The 19,583-nt window shown below is 36.7% G+C and overlaps 1 protein-coding gene across 2 annotated transcripts in view; it reads left to right on the top strand.

Annotated features, from left to right (window-relative positions):
* The window catches only part of LOC128999264 (unconventional myosin-XV-like), a 170,801-nt gene that overhangs the window by 28,224 nt on the left and 122,994 nt on the right, over positions 1-19,583 (top strand). For both annotated transcript variants that reach the window (XM_054425659.1, XM_054425658.1), the window contains exon 3: positions 9,334-9,444. In XM_054425659.1, the coding sequence (XP_054281634.1) occupies positions 9,334-9,444 (111 nt within the window). The remainder of the gene's footprint in view (positions 1-9,333; positions 9,445-19,583) is intronic.

The following is a 19,583-nucleotide window of genomic DNA, read 5'->3' as shown; positions in this document are numbered from 1 at the left end:
TATTAAGTAGCCTATCCTAATTTATTTGTAACATCAACTAATCGAACAGGTTTTTTATTTTAATTTTGAGATTCGAGTATCAGGATTGGATCTTTGAAGCCAACTGTTGATTAATATGACGTATAAACAAACATCAGAATGATAATTGATTCGAGATTTCTTTAACGATTTATTATACAACCGTGGCAAAACAATGTTTTCGTTTGTATTGCAACACTAACAAAATATGCCTTATTGTTTCTTTACTAAGAAATGTTCACCCAACTATCATTTAATTATGTGGCTTTAATCAGTTTTAACTAGTTATTTAACTAAAGCTATATACAAATTAATTCTATTCATACAGGTTGTTTCCAAATTGTCTGGACATATTTTGTGGACTTGTTCTTTGGGCTAAGACAAACATAAAATGTCGTATAAGTATGGGTCTAAAATGCCTAGATTTCTGTCGGTCGGTCTGTTTGTGATTTAAATTAATATTTCATATCTTTGGCATTTTTCAAGATAGAAATTGCAAAATGTGTTTACATGTGTTGTTTAGAAGGTAAACTGAGGTTAAAAATAATATCTCAAGACATTTCAATATGACGGCCATATAAAATCCCTAATGCCAAATTTCATGAATATTAATAAAATTGTTTTTATGATTAAAAAGATAGATAATTTAAATCCAAATCAAATGAGACCTTGTTTGTTAAAATCGGATGACAAACAACTACCAGTTTGTTCGGTTACGCAATTTATTAGGACCTAACTTAATAGCAGTATGGTAGTCCTTTTAAATTGCGTAACCGAATGTTGAAGTCACCTAAGGTTGGTGTTTCCAAGTTCGCAATTCGATCAGCTGTTTCATTGTTGTAACAGCTGATTTGCCATGATTGTATGGTTAGGTTGCCTCGCCCAAACTTCCTGTGATTTTCGCAACTTTCAAACGGTTGCGTTCGTGGTTTGTGGTTTTAAAACTTTAACAGTTCGTGGTTTTTAACAGTAGCTTTGTATTATAGTCTAGTTGTTGAGTGTGACTTCAGTGCTATTGTTTGATGGCGTATTTCAGCCTTCGCCCTTATCCGTTAGTGTTGGGGTATTATTCGGTAAATATATTAATTGTCTCACGTTTTTAAGTGCTATTTTGATAATACAGTAGAGCATGTTTTTGGTTGTATAGCCTAAAAGGTTTTGTAATTCGTAAAATATTTTCTTTTTGGTAATTAATCAAGGAGCTGATGCCGCTAAAGATAAAATCAACGATATTTGTTGGTGTTTATTAGTAATCAGGTAGATCTTGTTTATTATTGTTTGAATAAAACAATTGATGAATGCAGAAGGAAATAAAATAATTATAAGTTAAATATTTTACTAGCTATTTAAAACGTAAAATAGTTGTAATTGTTGTATTTTAGATTAGTTCTCATTGTGCTTGAGTACCAAATTATAGATTCAACCTAAACTAAATATGTCGGATCTCCATTGTTTAATCAGTTAACCGCGATAGTAATGCCAACTTTATATAGTAACAAGCCCATGCTTTGGACTGTCCTCTTGCAACGAACGGAATAATTACGTAAATAAACACGAAAAAAACAAACGAAAGCCGAGGTCGGAAAATGAGCGAGGGTTAAAAAGTCACTTTTTGCCCGTGTGGTGAACTATAATTTTCATCATATTCATATTGCACCATTATTTGAACAAACTATGTTAGAAAACCTAATTTAGAGTAACCTCTTAAAACTACTTATAACTTGTTTTCAATTTAATTTGCTAACTAGCTGTTTGCCCGTTCTACGTACGGAAATCTTGTAGTAAGTTGAAACCTTCTATTCAGAACAGGAGTTGGTTTGCTTATTTAGTGTGCATTTTTCCAGATATGCTGGCAAAACTATTACTGTATATAAATACATATAAACCTTCGCAAATACAATATCTGACAGTTTCAAAGCCAAAACGTATGCTTCGCAATTAAATGTCACCCGATCGTGTTAGTCCATATTTTATATCTAACTAGCAAAGTACCCGTCCTTCGTACGGGGTTGGCATATAAGTATAAAATGCTTATTGCAGTTATGGGTGAGGACATGGTTTAAGAAAGTTTAGTTCTTTTGTCCTACCACTGACCCTGAACCATAGAAAAAAGTAAAGTTCTCGTTGTATACCACAGCTTTTTGTTGCTAGTTGGATCTATGGTTTGACAGCTCCATTTAAGAAATGTTAAATAATGTTTACATTCAGGCTAGTGACATCATTATTTTGATCCTTACCCTCTCTGTTCTAATATTCGTGAAGTATTTAAATAAATGTTTGAACCATCAGCTGTGTGGAATTATGAAATCAAAACTCATTTGACAGTTAGTTCTGCTTGTTTACATTTTTAAACTTTGTAGGTTTGTTCTTTGTTACCATGGATAACATCAATCAATATTTACTTTTAAATCTCTCACCTCAGATTTTTTAAAGCCCGCGGGGCATAGCCCTAGGACAATATCGAAGCGGGAATAGTTCTATATGTATCCTCAGAACTGTAGCTTCATTTGTGTGCAATTTGAGCCCAGTAGGTTCAGTAGTTTTTGAGATTAGCTCATACAAACACACACACACACACACAGACACCACCTCTTCTTTATAATAGTACTAGCAGAGTACCCGTCCTTCGTACGGGGTTGGCATATAAGTATCAAATGCTTATAGCAGTTATGAGTGAGGACATGGTTTAAGAAATTTCGGTTCTTTTTGAAGTTCGTTCGCTACGCTCACTCACCTTTAGGTTGGAGCTCGTTCGCTGCGCTCACTTTCCTTCAGGTTAGCTCGTTCGCTACGCTCACTTGCCTTCAGGTTAGCTCGTTCGCTACGCTCACTCGCCTCCAGGTTGAAGTTCGTTCGCTACGCTCACTCACCTTTTGCTGTTGTCATAAATGTAAAAGAAATAATAGTGCTAGTGCTGCACCCTGTTGGTAATCCTTGTAACTTTTAATGCTATTGAACATCATAGAACAGAACCAACTTGTTTAATTGAAACAGCTGTTAAGATTCATTAATTCCATTTCTCATAAGGTTAACATGGGAAACTCCAGAGCCACTGGGGCGGAGCCCCGAAGGATTTTTGGGATAAAAATATGCCTATATGTTAATCGGGAATGTGAGCTATCATCATGCCAAATTTCAGCCCGATCCGACCAGTAGTTTTTGAGATTAGCTCATACAAACACACACACAGACACCACCTCTTCTTTATAATAGTATAGATGATAAACTGATTCAATCGTTTCGTCTATAACGATTGTGTTACAGTACATTATACCATCGATATGTAAAGCGATCGACAACAATAGGCTAAAACCTTACCTAACAAATCAATTGATATATAATTTCAATCAATACGATCGCCACAATCGAAATTTACAACTGTGTACAACAGCTGATTTTTACTCCCTCTAGAGAGTAAAAATGATTTTTGCTCCCTAGAGAGTAAAAATGCTACTTTAGACCCGCAACGCATGCATTAAAAACGACTGTTTTTGCTGCAGTATGATGAAAATGTATATACATTGTATAGATTTATACAATGTTTTAACTGTACCATTCGTCTCCCAACGGTAAGTTATGTTGGCGAACCTGTTCAGAACAGTACCGAAACGATGACTTGCAGTTTTTCTTCTCAACTCCCGATTTTCCGAACGGTTACGCTTCAATAACCCGGTTCTGACGTGTCGTCTACACCTCTCGCAAGTGTGAACTTTAAACATACAGTATTGTCTGTTTTCAAAACATATACAATTTCCCAGTGTTTATAATAGGCCTACTACTCTTTTCTGTCGTAACCTTTTTATCCAAGGCAACTCTTATCGTAATTTTGTAAACAAACAATCAATTGTAGAGTGGAAATGAAAACCGGGCTAAGTGCAAAAAAATAAAAAAATGAGTTAAGTGTCAAAATGTGTGCTATCTGCCAAGCCCAATACGTTAAAAAGCGGGTTATCTGCAAAACAATAGCTCCAAGACGTTTAAACAGTGGCCGCTAGAATGCGCATGGGTCAACTTCATCAGCTGAGGAAATGAAAACCGGGCTATGTGCCAAGCGTCTTTACAACCCATTTTGAGGCTATGCAATGTTCCGGCAGTTTTGGTAGAGGTGTTCACGTGAGTTTATACTTAAAATGGGCGATACAGAGTTAGTAGAAGTTAATCCTAAGAAGAGACGTCCTAAAAAAACATTCAGTGCATTGGAGCCATGTAAAAAATAAAAGTTTTAAAGAAAATGTGCAGCTAGAGGCTCTGAAACACCTACCACAAGTCCTTGAATGCTATAAACAAAATGAAAAAAAGAGAAGAAATATGAACTTAAGAATATGATACCATTTCTGAAGGAGGAATATGTAAACACTTTTACAGAGAGTTAACTGTTAAATTTTTATACCTAAAACCAACACATTTGTCGTTTACCCTTTCATGTTTCTTACGGGTTTTATGATGTTTTATGATAATAAAACTTGATTTCAATATTATTTTGTTTAATTTATATTTTACCCGTCTGAAATGTTAAAATATTTTGAATCTTTTATGTTTACTAACTCTGCACATACCCCGTTTTATGGTTTTGAAGTATAGGTACTTAGCTCGCTTTTCACCACTATGAATATGGACATACTCCTTGTCTCAAATGTGTAACTTTAAAAATTTATAAATTCTATTAGTGACTTTTAAAAAGAGTTGTTTCATAAAATTATGATTACTCATCTTTTGTTGTAGCTACTGTAAATAATCTGGTATAAAAAAAATTAACAGTAATGGTTTTATTGATATTTTTTGCAATAACTCAAAAAGATGTTTTTGGCACTTAACCCGGTTTTCATTTCCACTCTACAATTTTGTAAATTACAAAATCACCAGCATTACATGTTCCAGTGTTTAAATTATGACAGTCTATGAAGATGTTTTTTAAATTATTCATTATTCGCGATGATCAAAATTGTTCCCAATTTGAGTTCATATTGGGAAGGTTTGTTTGTCATGCCAACGACTGGGACGGTGGCGTCGTCCTGCAATCCAGCTACTAGGAGAGCATGAATTGTGGACATTTATAGGCATTCACTGTGGATGCGATACTACTTGGTGTGGATTAACGTCAGCAGTAGTGAGTACTACGACTATCCGCAGTACTATCTTGATAATTAGACAAAACGCAAAAATGTGGTTCGGATCCCACTATAAACTGTATATTAGTTGCCATTAGCTGTATGGGCTAACAGCTGTGTCTATGGAATATGTCGGTCTTAGTCACTAACAAGACTACAAGATCGTGCCACTCATCCTACACTCAACTCCATTCATACTTGGCTTAAAATACCTGCTTGGTTTATGTGTGTACCATCTGTACCTTTCTCAGCGACTGGATAATCATCCTGAATGCTTTATTCTAGAAGTACCTTAAATTTCACCAAGAATTATATGGAAACTCACTTTCTAAATAGAATATTTTTTCTTCAAATGACACCAAAGTAAATAAGGAAAGCTAAAATTCCCAAACCAAGCGTTTAGACCGGTGTTACTGTGTTTGTCTATGTGAACCTCCTTCTTCAAGCACCCTTTACCATACAAATACGCTAACTTGCAAAATAGTGTCAGCGAGAATAAAGGTGACAAGAGCTAACTTAATAACATCTAATTGAAAGAAACATTTTTCTCACCCGAGGAATATCTGACTGCGAATAATAAATCCCAAGAACTTCTAAAAGTCACTTTCAAAGGATGCAAACTCACTGAACCACCAACCACAGATTCTTTTTGTTCGGACAAGTCAACCATGATGTGGGTGTAAGGACCATTCTTCACCGGAAGGACTGTAGCTGTAGACCGGAAGTGTAGGCATTGTTGCGTCACAACAATTAACAATGTGCGAGGATGCGTTTCGTCTGTGGAGATACCGTTTATGCCAGTGACTCAGGTGCTTCCGTGGGTGCTATACGGTCTGTACGTCCGTGGAAAACTGGATGAAAACGTCTTTGAGTTTGGTGGTTAGTGAAGTTTTGGAACGCGATGGAGAGAATCGGCATATTCAACAGTGTGTAGCAACAAGTGAAGTGATATGATGTTGCTAAATCTGCGAAGTTTGTTGGTTGAGAAGTGTTTCAAAGATGAGTGAAACCAGAGTATGGAGATTTTGTGAAATTTGCACCGTCAGTTGTTTATTTTGTGATTAAGTTTGAAATCGACTAAGGGGGATTTAGGTGTCAGGCTAGTAGTTATAAACGTGCTCAGTCTCATTTCGAATACATAATAGGTGAAGGGATCATACAAGCTTAACAAATAATAGATTTCATATGATTATCCAATCACAATTTTCATTCATGTTTACTCACTCGATTTTATTCAGATTCTTTCACTTAGTCTATTTTAAACACGTAAAACCTCTAAAAATTAAACTATGTAGTAAATAGAGGAAATTTACTTAACCCAAAAGATGTAGCAACGATCACAACCCGTAAACAATTTAACACCCTAAAATACACCACCTTTCATAAAGAAATGCCCACTCATCAAGTGACTCCCGGCTGAAATGGACTTGTCCCTAGAACTCTCCCATTTCTGGGCACCCAGCACTCCCCTCCCGCCCGAGAAGCCCAGAAGGTTCCGTCTCCGTAGGGGGTGGAGTGAACTGGGAGTCGTCAGGGGAAGATACAACGTCAACACCAGTGAATCACCCCCTCCCGGGTGTAAGGTTGGGTTGGCATCACTGTGCACGGGGAGAAGAAGAAGCAAGACTGAGGGATCAGCTGATCTCAAGGCCAAGTCAAGGTTTAGGACGCGATCGTCCCCGGAGACCCCGGTGTATAAGGTGACCGCTTCCCTTGTGACGGACCATGGACAGACCAACACTGTGGTCATGGTCACCCAGAGGCCGAGGAGTATCGCGGGATACGACGAGACTTCGCTGCAACTTAGACCGGTTAGTTCTACAGTTGTAAAAGGTTTAGAAAAGTTAAGTAATGCACCTATTCTAGTGTCAAACGATCCTTTGAAATTGGTTAGTCCTGTTTCGCACTCGAGTACATCATCAGGCCACAAAACGTTAAATTCCCTTATCCATCGGAATCGAGGTTTAAAGGTTTTTCATCGGTGGTTGATTATGTCAAAGTGTGCAGGTATAAAGTATTTGGTTTTTTTTATACTTTTGGAGCTACCTTCTTGGAACGATCGCCATAAATAAAAGAATATTAATGAGGTTGCTTCTGCAGAAGAGTCTCAATACAAAATGCTCAGTGGATTGTTGGTTGAAAGTTTAGATACATTAATTTTGTATACTGTAGTTGACACCCATATTTGGACCAGCTCTATATTTTGAAGTCGATAAATCTATATGCATAACACTTTCAGCGCAAAGTACGGTTTTCATACGTGTTGATGCGGAAAGATCGGGATGCAATTTCCTTGATAACAGTTCTATTCAGAATGCAATCATAGAGCCGATTGCAATTGCAACGGTAAATTAAATGAAATTGAGTCGTCTGCAATGCAATTTCGTGTACTCAGCTGCAGTGTAATGCATAGCGGTTTTAAGTATAAATTCACTGGCACTTTCCTGTTACAGGGAACATTCATTATTATCGACCTGATTTCTTTCGATATATCGATATTTTTGTTTTCCTTTACGATCCATACCTTCTGTTTTTATATCTTCAAACACATTTAAATTACAAATTGATAACTGAATGATCTTGTTTAGGCAAAACATAAATAAGTAAAACTGTTCTAAACTAACCTAACATAACCTACCAAACTTGCTGGGTTTGCTGTATCATTTAAAAATTTCGTTTGTTAACAGAAAAGGCATGAGAGTAATATGAAACGGAATTTGGAAATTTTACAGCAAGTTTGGTTGGTTTGGTAAGGTTAGTTAAGAACATTTTCATTTCAATATAATATTTTTAAATTGTTTGTTAATACTGATCAATATTTACTTATCGTAGTTGTCAGCTGACATCTCGTTCATTATCGGATCAAAAATAGAATATCGATGTATCGGAAAGAAATCATCGATAATAATGAATGTTCCTTTAACAGGAAAGTACCAATTCACTGATGTTAGTACACATTCAAAAGTTAAAGTTGTTGCTAGTTTCAGGATGAAAAAGTATCGTAGATTGCAAACAAAAAAACAGTGCGGAGTACAAAACTATAAACATCGATCACTACATACTTGTTTTGAACGTATTTTAAACAGAAATTTAACCAACTAAAGCCTCTTAGAATCGGGTGGCAATATAATGGAAACCATTAGCCTATGGAATTATCACGTGGCTTTATCAATTGGCGATTGTTAGGATTTGAATCCAGGCCCGAAGGATAACAGCCAGTGATATTTCACACCAATATATTACTCCAACTTCAGAATATGCTCGTCTTGCTGTTGTATGCATCTCTAGGAGTAATCAAATCAATCCAAGTAAACCCTGTTAACTTTACTATTTACATATCTATACATAAAAGCCTTGTTCGGTCTATTTAAGGACATCACTAAGTGGATGTTTCGTTAGCATAATCGCAGACTTGAAAGTTCAAGCCTCTAATATAGTTATAATGCTAACCATCGGTATTAGGCGAGTATGCCTATTCGTCGTAATTATCTAGAGAGTATGTACAGAGAAAGGTAACGCTTTTTATAGAAAGTTTATGGTTCTTCCGACACCGACCGTAGTCCACGAGTACTTTCTCTGTCTGACCATGGGAAAAGAACAAAGATACGAGATTAAATGCAAATATGGTGAATGGGATTGATATAGAAATGTCTCTTCTATAGTCTGTATGATGGGACCTGTCTCCCGACCCTTCATCCACCAGAGACTGGCAGTCAGGAGACAGGTTTTGTCATACATAGTAGTAAATAGTTGTGGTGAGACAACTACACAAATAAAAGTGAGTGTAAAGATATAACTGTTATACTACCAAGAAAACATTTAAGGAAAGCTTAACATCATACTGGACATATTGTAGCAGCATTTCAGGACCAACTTACATTATTTTGATCACTTCGAAGACTTCTTACAAATTGTAGATATCATCATTGAGTTTGTATGGTGAAGTGGACATCAACCGGCTAAAAAAAAAACAGCATCTAGAGCCAATAATTAGTTACAAGCTTACTTCCTAGGTTAAAAATCCAGTCAATCTCCAAACCTAATGTTTCAAAAGGTAACCTCCACAAAAGCGTTTATTTGTCGAAAAGAGTAAAATTGTGGCCGTATACGTCCAGTTGGGTCTCAACGCAATACAATTATTACTTCTTAAAAAGGTCAGATTTGTTTCATGCACTAATTAATTTCTTACTTATCATTCGTGTTTCAGGGAGAGCTGGTATGGTTCGATCCAGGAGTCGGTCATGCACTGCCGGGAGAGGTCTTGGAGTATCACAAACCTGCGCAGGTGCTCACAGTGCAAGCTGTCATAGCTGGGAAGGTAAGGCTCGAATTCCTTTCTGTTCAAGTGTATTATGAGTTTATTTAACGTCACTGGTCTAGTTTACAATGGCGGCAACAATGATATCCATATACTGTACTTGGTTGTTTACCCGATTGGGTTCCACTTGGAGTATCCCAAAAGAATCTTTGGTACCCGTAAAGCACTTGCTCTCTTTCCTCTTCAGACAGGCCTTTCTTTTAATGTAAACCACCCTCATCAGACACCATTACCAGACATCTTTCACGGTCTTTTTACGGGACCCTCGAAATCCTCAGATTCCTAAGATCCTGTGTGGGCTTCTTTCTGAGAAAAGTCATTCTTCTCAAGAATATTCCTTCTTCAGAGGGAGTCAAATGCCTTTTTGAAAAACTCTTTTTCTCAGAAGGACCCTTCTTTCAAGATTCTAAAAATCCAACGACTCTTGACGTTCTTATACCAAGGAAAGTCATTGTTGTTATTAAGAAATTGTGAGTCCATCCTTAGGGTAAATTAAGAGATTTCATAGTCCAACATTTTACGATTTCGTTTGGTCTCTAGACACACCAAAAATCCTGAAGTAGTACATCATAAAAAACTAGAGTATCACAACTGCCTTAACTTCGATTAAAGTTTTTGAAAATTGGGTTCTTTGACGTGACGTGATCTTAGAATTTTGAGCTTAGATGGTTGGCTTTTGAAGACTGCCGCTCCTCAAAGGCATTCTCTCCTCCAGGCCACAAGAAAGTTTGGCTCAAGAGCCCTCATAATCTCCAGTAGCTTCAATTTACCACAACATGAACTAGTTACCACATGGCCTCCTCTATAACACACAGTGTAGTTCTAATTTCGCGCCTCATCGCACACGCACAATGTCCAGCTGATCACTTCCACTGTTATCACTAGAGTGTTATCCGTAGTGAGGAATCAGCTGATAGTGACAACACTAACGGTACGAGGGATTCATGTGGGCAAGCGAAGTGTGTAAAGTGGTATACACGATGTTACCTACAAGTTGTGTATTATTACTCAAGTCTAAAAAATGGTTTGAACTTTCGATCCGCCCATTTTCAGAAGGTTAACACCTCAATAGGTCAAAATTTCACTTGCAAGACTTTTTTCTGGGAAAGAAAGAGTACCCGAAGACAATGCTTTGTACTTTTTGAGATCCAAAAGTGGAGGCAACAACGGAAATGATCCAATCCAACTCTTGTCAATATTATAAATACACATTACCTAATCATACTCAACCCCAGATTGTCATGAATCGTTTTATAAATTGTCACATTGAAATTGTTTGAATCTTTTTAATTTTGAAAATATACATTTTACAGTATAAGTTCCCTTTACCAACTTTTAACTTTAATCTTGATACACTGCTCTAGCCCAACGATATAAACAACTCAGTAGCTCTTTACATCATTGCTCTAGCCTAACCCATTTGTTTCATACCCATCTTACATGAACACTATTTAAAAGCGCATCTGAGCGCTCTGATGCATGATTCCCAGTGACCCAAATAATGGCGAACCGGCTGCAATTATGAACCTTGGTGTTTAACCGTTCAGAACCCTAAATGCCGGATAGTTGCAATAACTGTGCTGATATCCGGTAACTGAATCATCCGATGGAGGAAACGTTCGATATCGATTGGCGAAGAACCGGGTCATGGTTTGGCACGGGAATATTGGCTAGAGAGACTGCTTTTGTACAAGATTCTAAACATACCATGCTGGATAGAATTTTTGTTTGAAGGTTTGGTTGAATCAATCTCATGTGGACCAGGTTTTGATAATGTTATTCTCAAATAGAACATAGTTGATAGTTGAATAAGCCTCTCGTAGAATATGCTACTCTTGAATGAATATTTAAATTTTATCTCCTACTTTTCCAAAGAAACATAGACATAAAAGACGCCAAATTTTAGTAGATGTTCTAGTTTTTAGTTTGGTACATAATGTTATTGTGTCAGGCAGAATTTGAATTATTTTAACAACACACTCTTTGCGGACTCCTCGGTAGGTCTACCTAAGTTAAAACCATTTGGAAACAATGATTTCATCATTCTTATCATTAGCTACATCTTTCTCTCTGACTACCATCAATCACAATGTATTCACCTCAAAGTAAGAAGTATTCTGCTATAGTGGATCCCCTGGGACAGTAAACGCTATTTACACGGTAGTTACGCTTGAATGGTCCAGCGAGTACATCCCTAGGTCTCCAACTGTCGTACATTCTACATTCTACACGTACATTCTACAGTGGATGGCTTTCCCCTGTTATTCCGCCACATAGGACACTCGCACGCGGTCGGACGTCGTCATGGTCGATCCATTCAGGATTCTGGAGCAGTAAAGAGACCGGGATGTAGAGAACTAGAACGTCCTGCGGTGGTATTTTCACGATCGTTCTTGTGTAATAAGGATATCCAATTGTTAAGTCTATGTTGACTGTTAAATTAGATGAATGTCCTACTCGAAAACATGACATTGCACATAATGAAAGTATCCTAATGTGCGTGATGAAATTAAACTAGAACATTGCTGATCAAGAAGTTATTGATGAAATTAAAATCCGGCTCGAATGACCAAAACCATACGAAATAATGGCAACGCGTATATCGGTATAATGTTAACATATTTACACGTTTCCGAAGATAATTTTACTATTTTTATTGCTGGGCCTCAGTACCTCTGTGAGAGACTCTATGCAGAGAGATTTGAATTTCACATGCTCTGACCACAGACTTTGTTTTCCAAAAGTCACCCTTAAGTTTGGAATAAATGCTTCTCCAGTTTCGGCGAGCAGAAACTTTGCTTAATTGCAATCGAATTGCCAAAGGCTACTAACATTTAGATTTTAAATAATTTAAAAACGTTTAAATATTAGACTAGAGGACCCATGCTGCTCCGCAGCGTTAAAATAAATATAATATCATATGCGAGAAATAATCAAATTTATGATTTGTGATTGAATAATACAGTATCTTAATCGCTTAAATGAAAGACGATATTTCACTGAAAGTTTTTAGACCAAAATATATAGTATTTAATTATAACTGGTAAAATACATATTAAATTGGTGTAAGAATTCGAAAATAATCAAATTATGTTTTTTAGTCGAGTAATACAGTAGGTAAATATATGCAGATGCTTGATGTGAAATATTTGCGTGCATGGCATCAATTTGTGACCTAAATCATGAAAATGGTAGAAATGGTGGGAAATGGTAGAAGAGCCAAATGAACTCGGAAAAGAGAAACCAAATTTAACTCTCATAAGAAATACATGGGGAGTGATTTCGTTTGCGTATACGCCGAGTGGGATTATAGATAAATACATACCAATGCTTGATGGCAAATCATTGCTTGCATACCTTCAATTTGAGACCTCAATCATGAAAATCGGTTGGGTAGGAGAGCCAAACGAACTCGGCAAAGAAAAACCAAATTTAACTCCCATAAGAAATACATGGAGAGCAAATTTCGTTTACGCATAACATGAGTGGGATTATAGATAAATACATGCCGATGCTTGATGGCAAATCCGTGCGTGCATACCTTCAATTTGAGACCTCAATCATGTTAATCGGTTGGGTAGGAGAGCCAAACAAACTCGGCAAATAAAAACAAATTTAACTCCCATAAGAAATATATAGGGAGCAAATTTTGTTTAAGTATAAGCAGAGTGGGATCATAGATAAATTTATGCCGATGCTTGATGGCAAATCAGTGCGTGCATACATTTAATTTGAGACCTCAATATTGAAAATCGGTCGGGCAGAAGAGCCAAACGAACTCGGCAAAGAAAAGCCAAATTTAACTCCCATAAGAAATACACGGGGAGCAAATTTCGCTTACGCATAACCTGAGTGGGATTATAGATAAATACATGCCGATGCTTGATGGCAAATCTGTGCGTGCATACCTTCAATTTGAGACCTCAATCATGTTAATCGGTCGGGTAGAAGAGCCAAACGAACTCGGCAAAGAAAAACCAACTTTAACCCCCATAAGAAATACATGGAGAGCAAATTTCGTTTACGCATAACCTGAGTGGGATTATAGATAAATACATGCCGATGCTTGATGGCAAATCTGTGCGTGCATACCTTCAATTTGAGACCTCAATCATGTTAATCGGTCGGGTAGAAGAGCCAAACGAACTCGGCAAAGAAAAACCAACTTTAACCCCCATAAGAAATACATGGAGAGCAAATTTCGTTTACGCATAACCTGAGTGGGATTATAGATAAATACATGCCGATGCTTGATGGCAAATCTGTGCGTGCATACCTTCAATTTGAGACCTCAATCATGTTAATCGGTCGGGTAGAAGAGCCAAACGAACTCGGCAAAGAAAAACCAAATTTAACTCCCATAAGAAATACATGGGGAGCAAATTTTGTTTACGTATAAACCGAGTGATACTATAGATAATTATATGCCGATGCTTGATGGCAAATCTGTGCGTGCATAGCTTCAATTTGAGACCTCAATCATGAAAATCGGTCGGGTAGAAGAGCCAAACGAACTCGGAAAAGAAAAACCAAATTTTTTTAATATATAAGATTTGACCTTTTAAATATACGTTTAAATATCTTGATAACTCACCGGTGCATTAACACATAATAAAAGCGTTGAAACGCAAATAAGGTCGTCAAATTAAAGTTGAACTGCGAGATAGATCAACGCACTCTCGCTTCTACCACAAATGATGTCCGCGAGGTGTACAGAATTTATGACCTTGTCGTTGTAGGTAGCACTGCTTCTGTAGGTTGAAACTCGCTAATCACTGTTACGTGGGATTCACTTTCGACCCGTGTGAAAAATTCTACATGAAATATTTCGATTTCGACGCGATTTGAGAGTTATGTACACAAGAGCATTTTACTGATGACAGGAGTGAACATTAACATTGAGTATTAGAGTTCCTAGTTTCCATTGAGGTCCTGTGCAATAGGACGAGTTTCCCATTGGAAACTTTATTAAAGTCTATTTTAAGCTCCACAACCTTAACTAAAGAGTTGAAGAAATATAGCATGTACACATCGCCGATCCTCTGATTATTAATACTGTACAGTAATAAGCCGTGAAACCTAAACATGTCTACGTAGCATTTAGAGAGGCTTGAGTCAAAATTCGACCATTTTTGATCGTTTTCACGCCAAACATCTATTCGCGACAATCATCCGAAGAAATCGTCACTCTACACCGAGGGAGTGTTGCACGACGTCCAAGTGCCACGACGTCCAATAATATTTTTCTAGTGCCACGACGTCCAAAACATAATTTTTGAGTTGTTGCACGACGTCCAAGTGTCACGACGTCCAAAAGTACAGTAACTGCCAAAAATATAGTCTTTCTACAAGCTTTGGACGTCGTGGCACTTGGACGTCGTGAAACAGCGCACTATATAATTGTAAAGACGTATCATTTGCACCACGTCCAAAGCCTCTGCCAGTTGCACGACGTCCAAGTGCCACGACGTCCAATCAATATTTGACTGTTGCACGACGTCCAAGTGCCACGACGTCCAAAGTGCCTGCACACTGTGAACACTGTTTGCCGACCTCAGTGCATACAGTTCGCATTGCAATTATTGAAGGCAACTAGTCCTAGTCAACTGTTTGAAAGTTGTCAACCGCTTCGTCTTCGATTAATGTTTAAATTATTCAATATTCAATGGTTCTAATTGAACTAATTATTGCATTAGCTTAAATTTTTTATATGTAAAATAAATACTATGTCACCGTAAAATGTAATGATGCAGTATTTCTGTTGTTATGATTGCATAATTGATTTCTACAAAATAGAGCTATGTCATAGAAACGAAATAAATAAATGACTACCTACACTATTCACTATATTGTATGATTAATACAATAAATTAATCACTAGCCCAAAAGTAAATATGGTTGGTTTTAATGTGAGTAGTGGTAGAATTCTAAGTACTGCAGTAGAACGAATTGTCATACTATATCAATTGGTAGCAAATTTACTCGTAAGATAAAATGTATGCACAGTTTTATAACAGCTGTAAGACTTCCCATTTAAGTACCGGTATCATTGAAATTGTATAACTTCCATTGAACAGAAATGAGATAAGTAGATATTGATACACAGATATATGAATTTTCATACACTTATAATATGACGAATTCAAAAAAGTTGTATCCGTCAAATGTGCTAAATATTATGTAAACTATCAACTTTTTAAGCTATAATGATGTTACTACAATGGTTAAAAATGTTTCCTGTGAAACAGTGGGAATAATTCGTTTTAAAAGAAATCATTCATCATGGATATAGGAAATAATTAAGATTCTATAATCATTGCCCTATCAACCTAGGCCCTTTTCCTGAGTGTTATGAGGTTTATGTTTTGATTTATTTTTGTGTAAACCGTAATATAATCCCCCTGCCACAGCAAATCTGTAGACTGAATTTCCATTTGCCTGATTATATAATTTCACTAAAATATGTTAGAAAATTACCCTTTTACCATATTTATTTATATTTTCCTATTTTTCCTATTTGTCGGTATGGAACTATTGTGATAGCTTTTTGTTTACAGTGCAAACCATGGATGTATGGATGGATGGATGGATGTTTGTGACAAGCAAACGCGAAAAATACTAAACCGACAAGGTTGAACTTTGGTATGATGATAGATGACATCCCCGATTAACATATTCTTACCTCAAAAATTCTTTCAGTCTCCGCCCCAGTGGCTCTAGCTCTGGACTTTCTCATGTTAACCTTATGAGAATTCATATTTAAAAAAATTAAAGAATTTTGTCAGCCGTTTCAACTGTACAAGTTGGTTCTATGATATTAAACAGCATTAAAAAGTTATAAGGCTTGCCAAACAGGGTGCAGCACTATTATGTTGTTTGTTTGCATTAATGACCACAGCTAATTTGAACCAACTAGCAAAAAAAGTTGTGGTACACAATGAGAACTTTACTTTTTCCATGGTCTAGGTGCAAGAACATCAGGACTATGGTAGATGTGTGCTACACAATAGGATACCGTATAAATTAAGAGACCAGTTTTTTTTTTTTTAATCGTGTCCTCTTCCATAACTGCAATAAGCATTTATACTTATATGTCAACCCCGTACGAAGGACGGGTACTCTGCTAGTAACACAATAATACAAATACAGTATACTAATACAATAATACTGTAGGTTTCCGTAGTCTGTGGCCGTAGGTTCATCTGAACTGTCAATCAATTCTGAGAAATTCACAGTTGTAAATTCTTACTAGTCTTTTTCTAAGTTCACGTCGCACTCGCAATTAGTTCGCATGTTTTATGTAGGAAAACAGGTATGCCCTAAGTCATAGCATTTGTAGGTTAAGTATAATAATAACAAACATGCTTATCGTAGGTTTGTAGGCATACTTGTTCAAGAATATGCCGTGGTAGGTTTTGTTTATAAATTTTATGTTTTAATTCTTGTCTAATGACGATATTGATTTGTATTAGTGCGAAAATGTTAATTTATTTGTCAAGGGCATGAGCGGCCCTCTAGTCTATGTATGTTACATGAAGCACAACATGAAAAAGAATAAATTAAAGGAAGGTAAAAAACGGATCAGTTGCTGAAGGTCTAAATCTCGGAAGGTCTAATCAGACCTTCGACACACATTTTGCAGTTTGTACTTGATGCTGAGGATCCCATGAATCCTGTACAAAATATAAAAAAATGTTTCATTCAAACTACAATTTTATTATTTTATTACTTTTCCGAGAACCAGCCTTTATCAGGACTTCCGCTCCCACGCTAGTTGGCAACATCAACTGTGCTATATGAAAACAATAAATCTTGAGTAAATATACTGTAATGTTGAATTTTGAGGTTGTGGTGTTCCTTCGTAAACACATTCAATTATAATCTAGGAATATGTAAATTTATTGTTATACGTTAACTTTATTGATATTCGATTCGCTACAGTACTATTAAACCTATAACATTTTCAATTCATGTGCGTTGTATTTTAGAGTTGGGGAAACAAAAGAACCCTGTGTGCAACTTATTTATATGATACTAGCTGTGTGCCCGTTCTACGCACGGGGATCTTAAAGTAGTCAGTTGAAACCTTCTTATATTAAGAAAAGCAGTTGGTTTGCATATTTTCAGATATGCTGGCAAAACTATTATATATAAACCTTCGCAAATACAGTATCTGACAGTTTCAAGCCAAAACAAATCTATGAGGCATAGCCCTAAGGCCTATAGTTGAAAGTTACTTCCCACAATGGTTAAAGGCATTTAAAGTGTTATAAAATACTATTGTTACAAGTTAAATAGAATGAAATGAAAAGAATACTTTACTGGAAGAAACTTTTATGATGTACTATTTTGGTCAAACTTATTTACAGAATAATTAATGAACAACAGAAAACCATATGTAAAACAAAAACATTTGAATTCTCATAAGGAAGTCAAAGAGTACTAAATATAATAAACATAGTCCAATAGTTATTATATGCAACACTCCCCCTACTCAAGGCTTCCTTAGAGACATCATGGGAACGTTAAGCCAGTCCAATTTTCTGTCTTAAAACCTTCAACCTTGGTCCAAGAAGAGGTTTTGTAAACAAATCAGCTAGTTGTTCACTTGTGTCAATTTTCTTCACTTCCAGGTTTCCTGCTGTCACTTGTTCTCGAATGAAAAAGTGTTTTATTTCAATGTGTTTGGTTCTTCTGTGATGCTCTGGATTCTGTGCTAGACATATAGCAGCTTCATTGTCTACGAAGATCACAGGTGTACTTTTAAGTTCAGTTAATGAGCTTAGTAATCGCTTTAACCAAATTGCATCCCTGGCCGCCTCACTCGCAGCTACTATCTCTGCTCCCGTAGTGGAAAGTTGAACAGAAGGCTGTCGTTGGCTGATCCATGATATCGCTCCACCTGCGTACAGAGTCAGTAGTCCTGTTGTCGATCTCCTGGTTTCATGGTCACCACCAAAGTCTGAATCACTGTAGCAATTAAGAACGCCACTTCCAATGTGCTTCTTGTACACGATTCCACAATCTTTAGTACCCTGAAGATATCTGAGTATTCTCTTCACTCGACACCAATCATTTATTGTAGGATTTTCTAGGCTTCTGGAGACGACACTCACTGCGTACGCTATGTCCGGTCTGGTACTAACCATGAGGTACATAAGAGCTCCGACAGCTTCTCGATACGGAAAAGACGTCTCATCTGTTCTTTTGTCTTCCTGTTCAGATTTTACTATAGGTGTTGGTGCTGATCTGCAGTTTTCCATGTTGAATCTTTCCAAAATTCTTGAAACATATCCTCCTTGACTTAATTTGATATTTTCACCAGATTTGGAAATCTCCAATCCTAAAAAATAATCTGCTGGTTTTGACTTGATTTTCAATTCTTTATTCAATTCTACTAGGAATGAATTTAAGTCTTCATCATGAGTTGAAGCAATGAGTCCATCATCAACATATAGAACAACGATTAACTTATGTCCATTGTTGTTACGGATAAAAAGACATGGATCATCATCACTCTTTTTCAGTCCCAGTTTTGTTAGGACCATTCCAACTCTCTCGTTCCAGCATCTTGGTGCTTGTTTCAAACCATACAAACTTCTATTAAGCTTGCAGACGTGATTACTGTTATCACTGAATCCTTCTGGTTGATGCATATAAATTTCTTCATTTATTTTGCCGTACAAAAAGGCAGTAGACACATCAAATTGTGTAAGTTTCATGCCTTCATTAGCAGCTACTGCGATAACACTTCTGATTGTTGGCATTTTTGCTACTGGACTAAAGGTTTGATTATAATCAATTCCTTTCTTCTGTACAAATCCCTTTACTACTAGACGGGCTTTGTATCTCTCTATGGATCCATCGGCATTTGTTTTTACTTTGTATACCCATTTACAAGGTATGGCTTTGTGACCTTTGGGTAGTTCAGTAAGTGTCCACACTTCATTCATGTGAAGTGAGTTAATCTCATCTTCCATTGCTTTTTGCCATTGCAGATGATCTTCACAGTTCGATGCCTCCATGTATGTATTAGGTTCATAGTGTGTGTTCCCCATAACAGCACTCATCACAAAATCTTCAAAACGAATGGGCTGCCTTACCATAGCTCTATCTCGGAGTTGGCGAGTTTGCACAAC

The sequence above is a fragment of the Macrosteles quadrilineatus genome, unplaced genomic scaffold (assembly GCF_028750875.1).
Source record: "Macrosteles quadrilineatus isolate MER2022 unplaced genomic scaffold, UCM_ALF_1.0 Scaffold_8__2_contigs__length_117827958, whole genome shotgun sequence".
In the NCBI taxonomy this organism is placed as follows: Eukaryota; Metazoa; Arthropoda; class Insecta; order Hemiptera; family Cicadellidae; genus Macrosteles; species Macrosteles quadrilineatus.
Note: the sequence above shows the minus strand (reverse complement) of the source record. Positions and strands in the feature narration are given on the sequence as shown.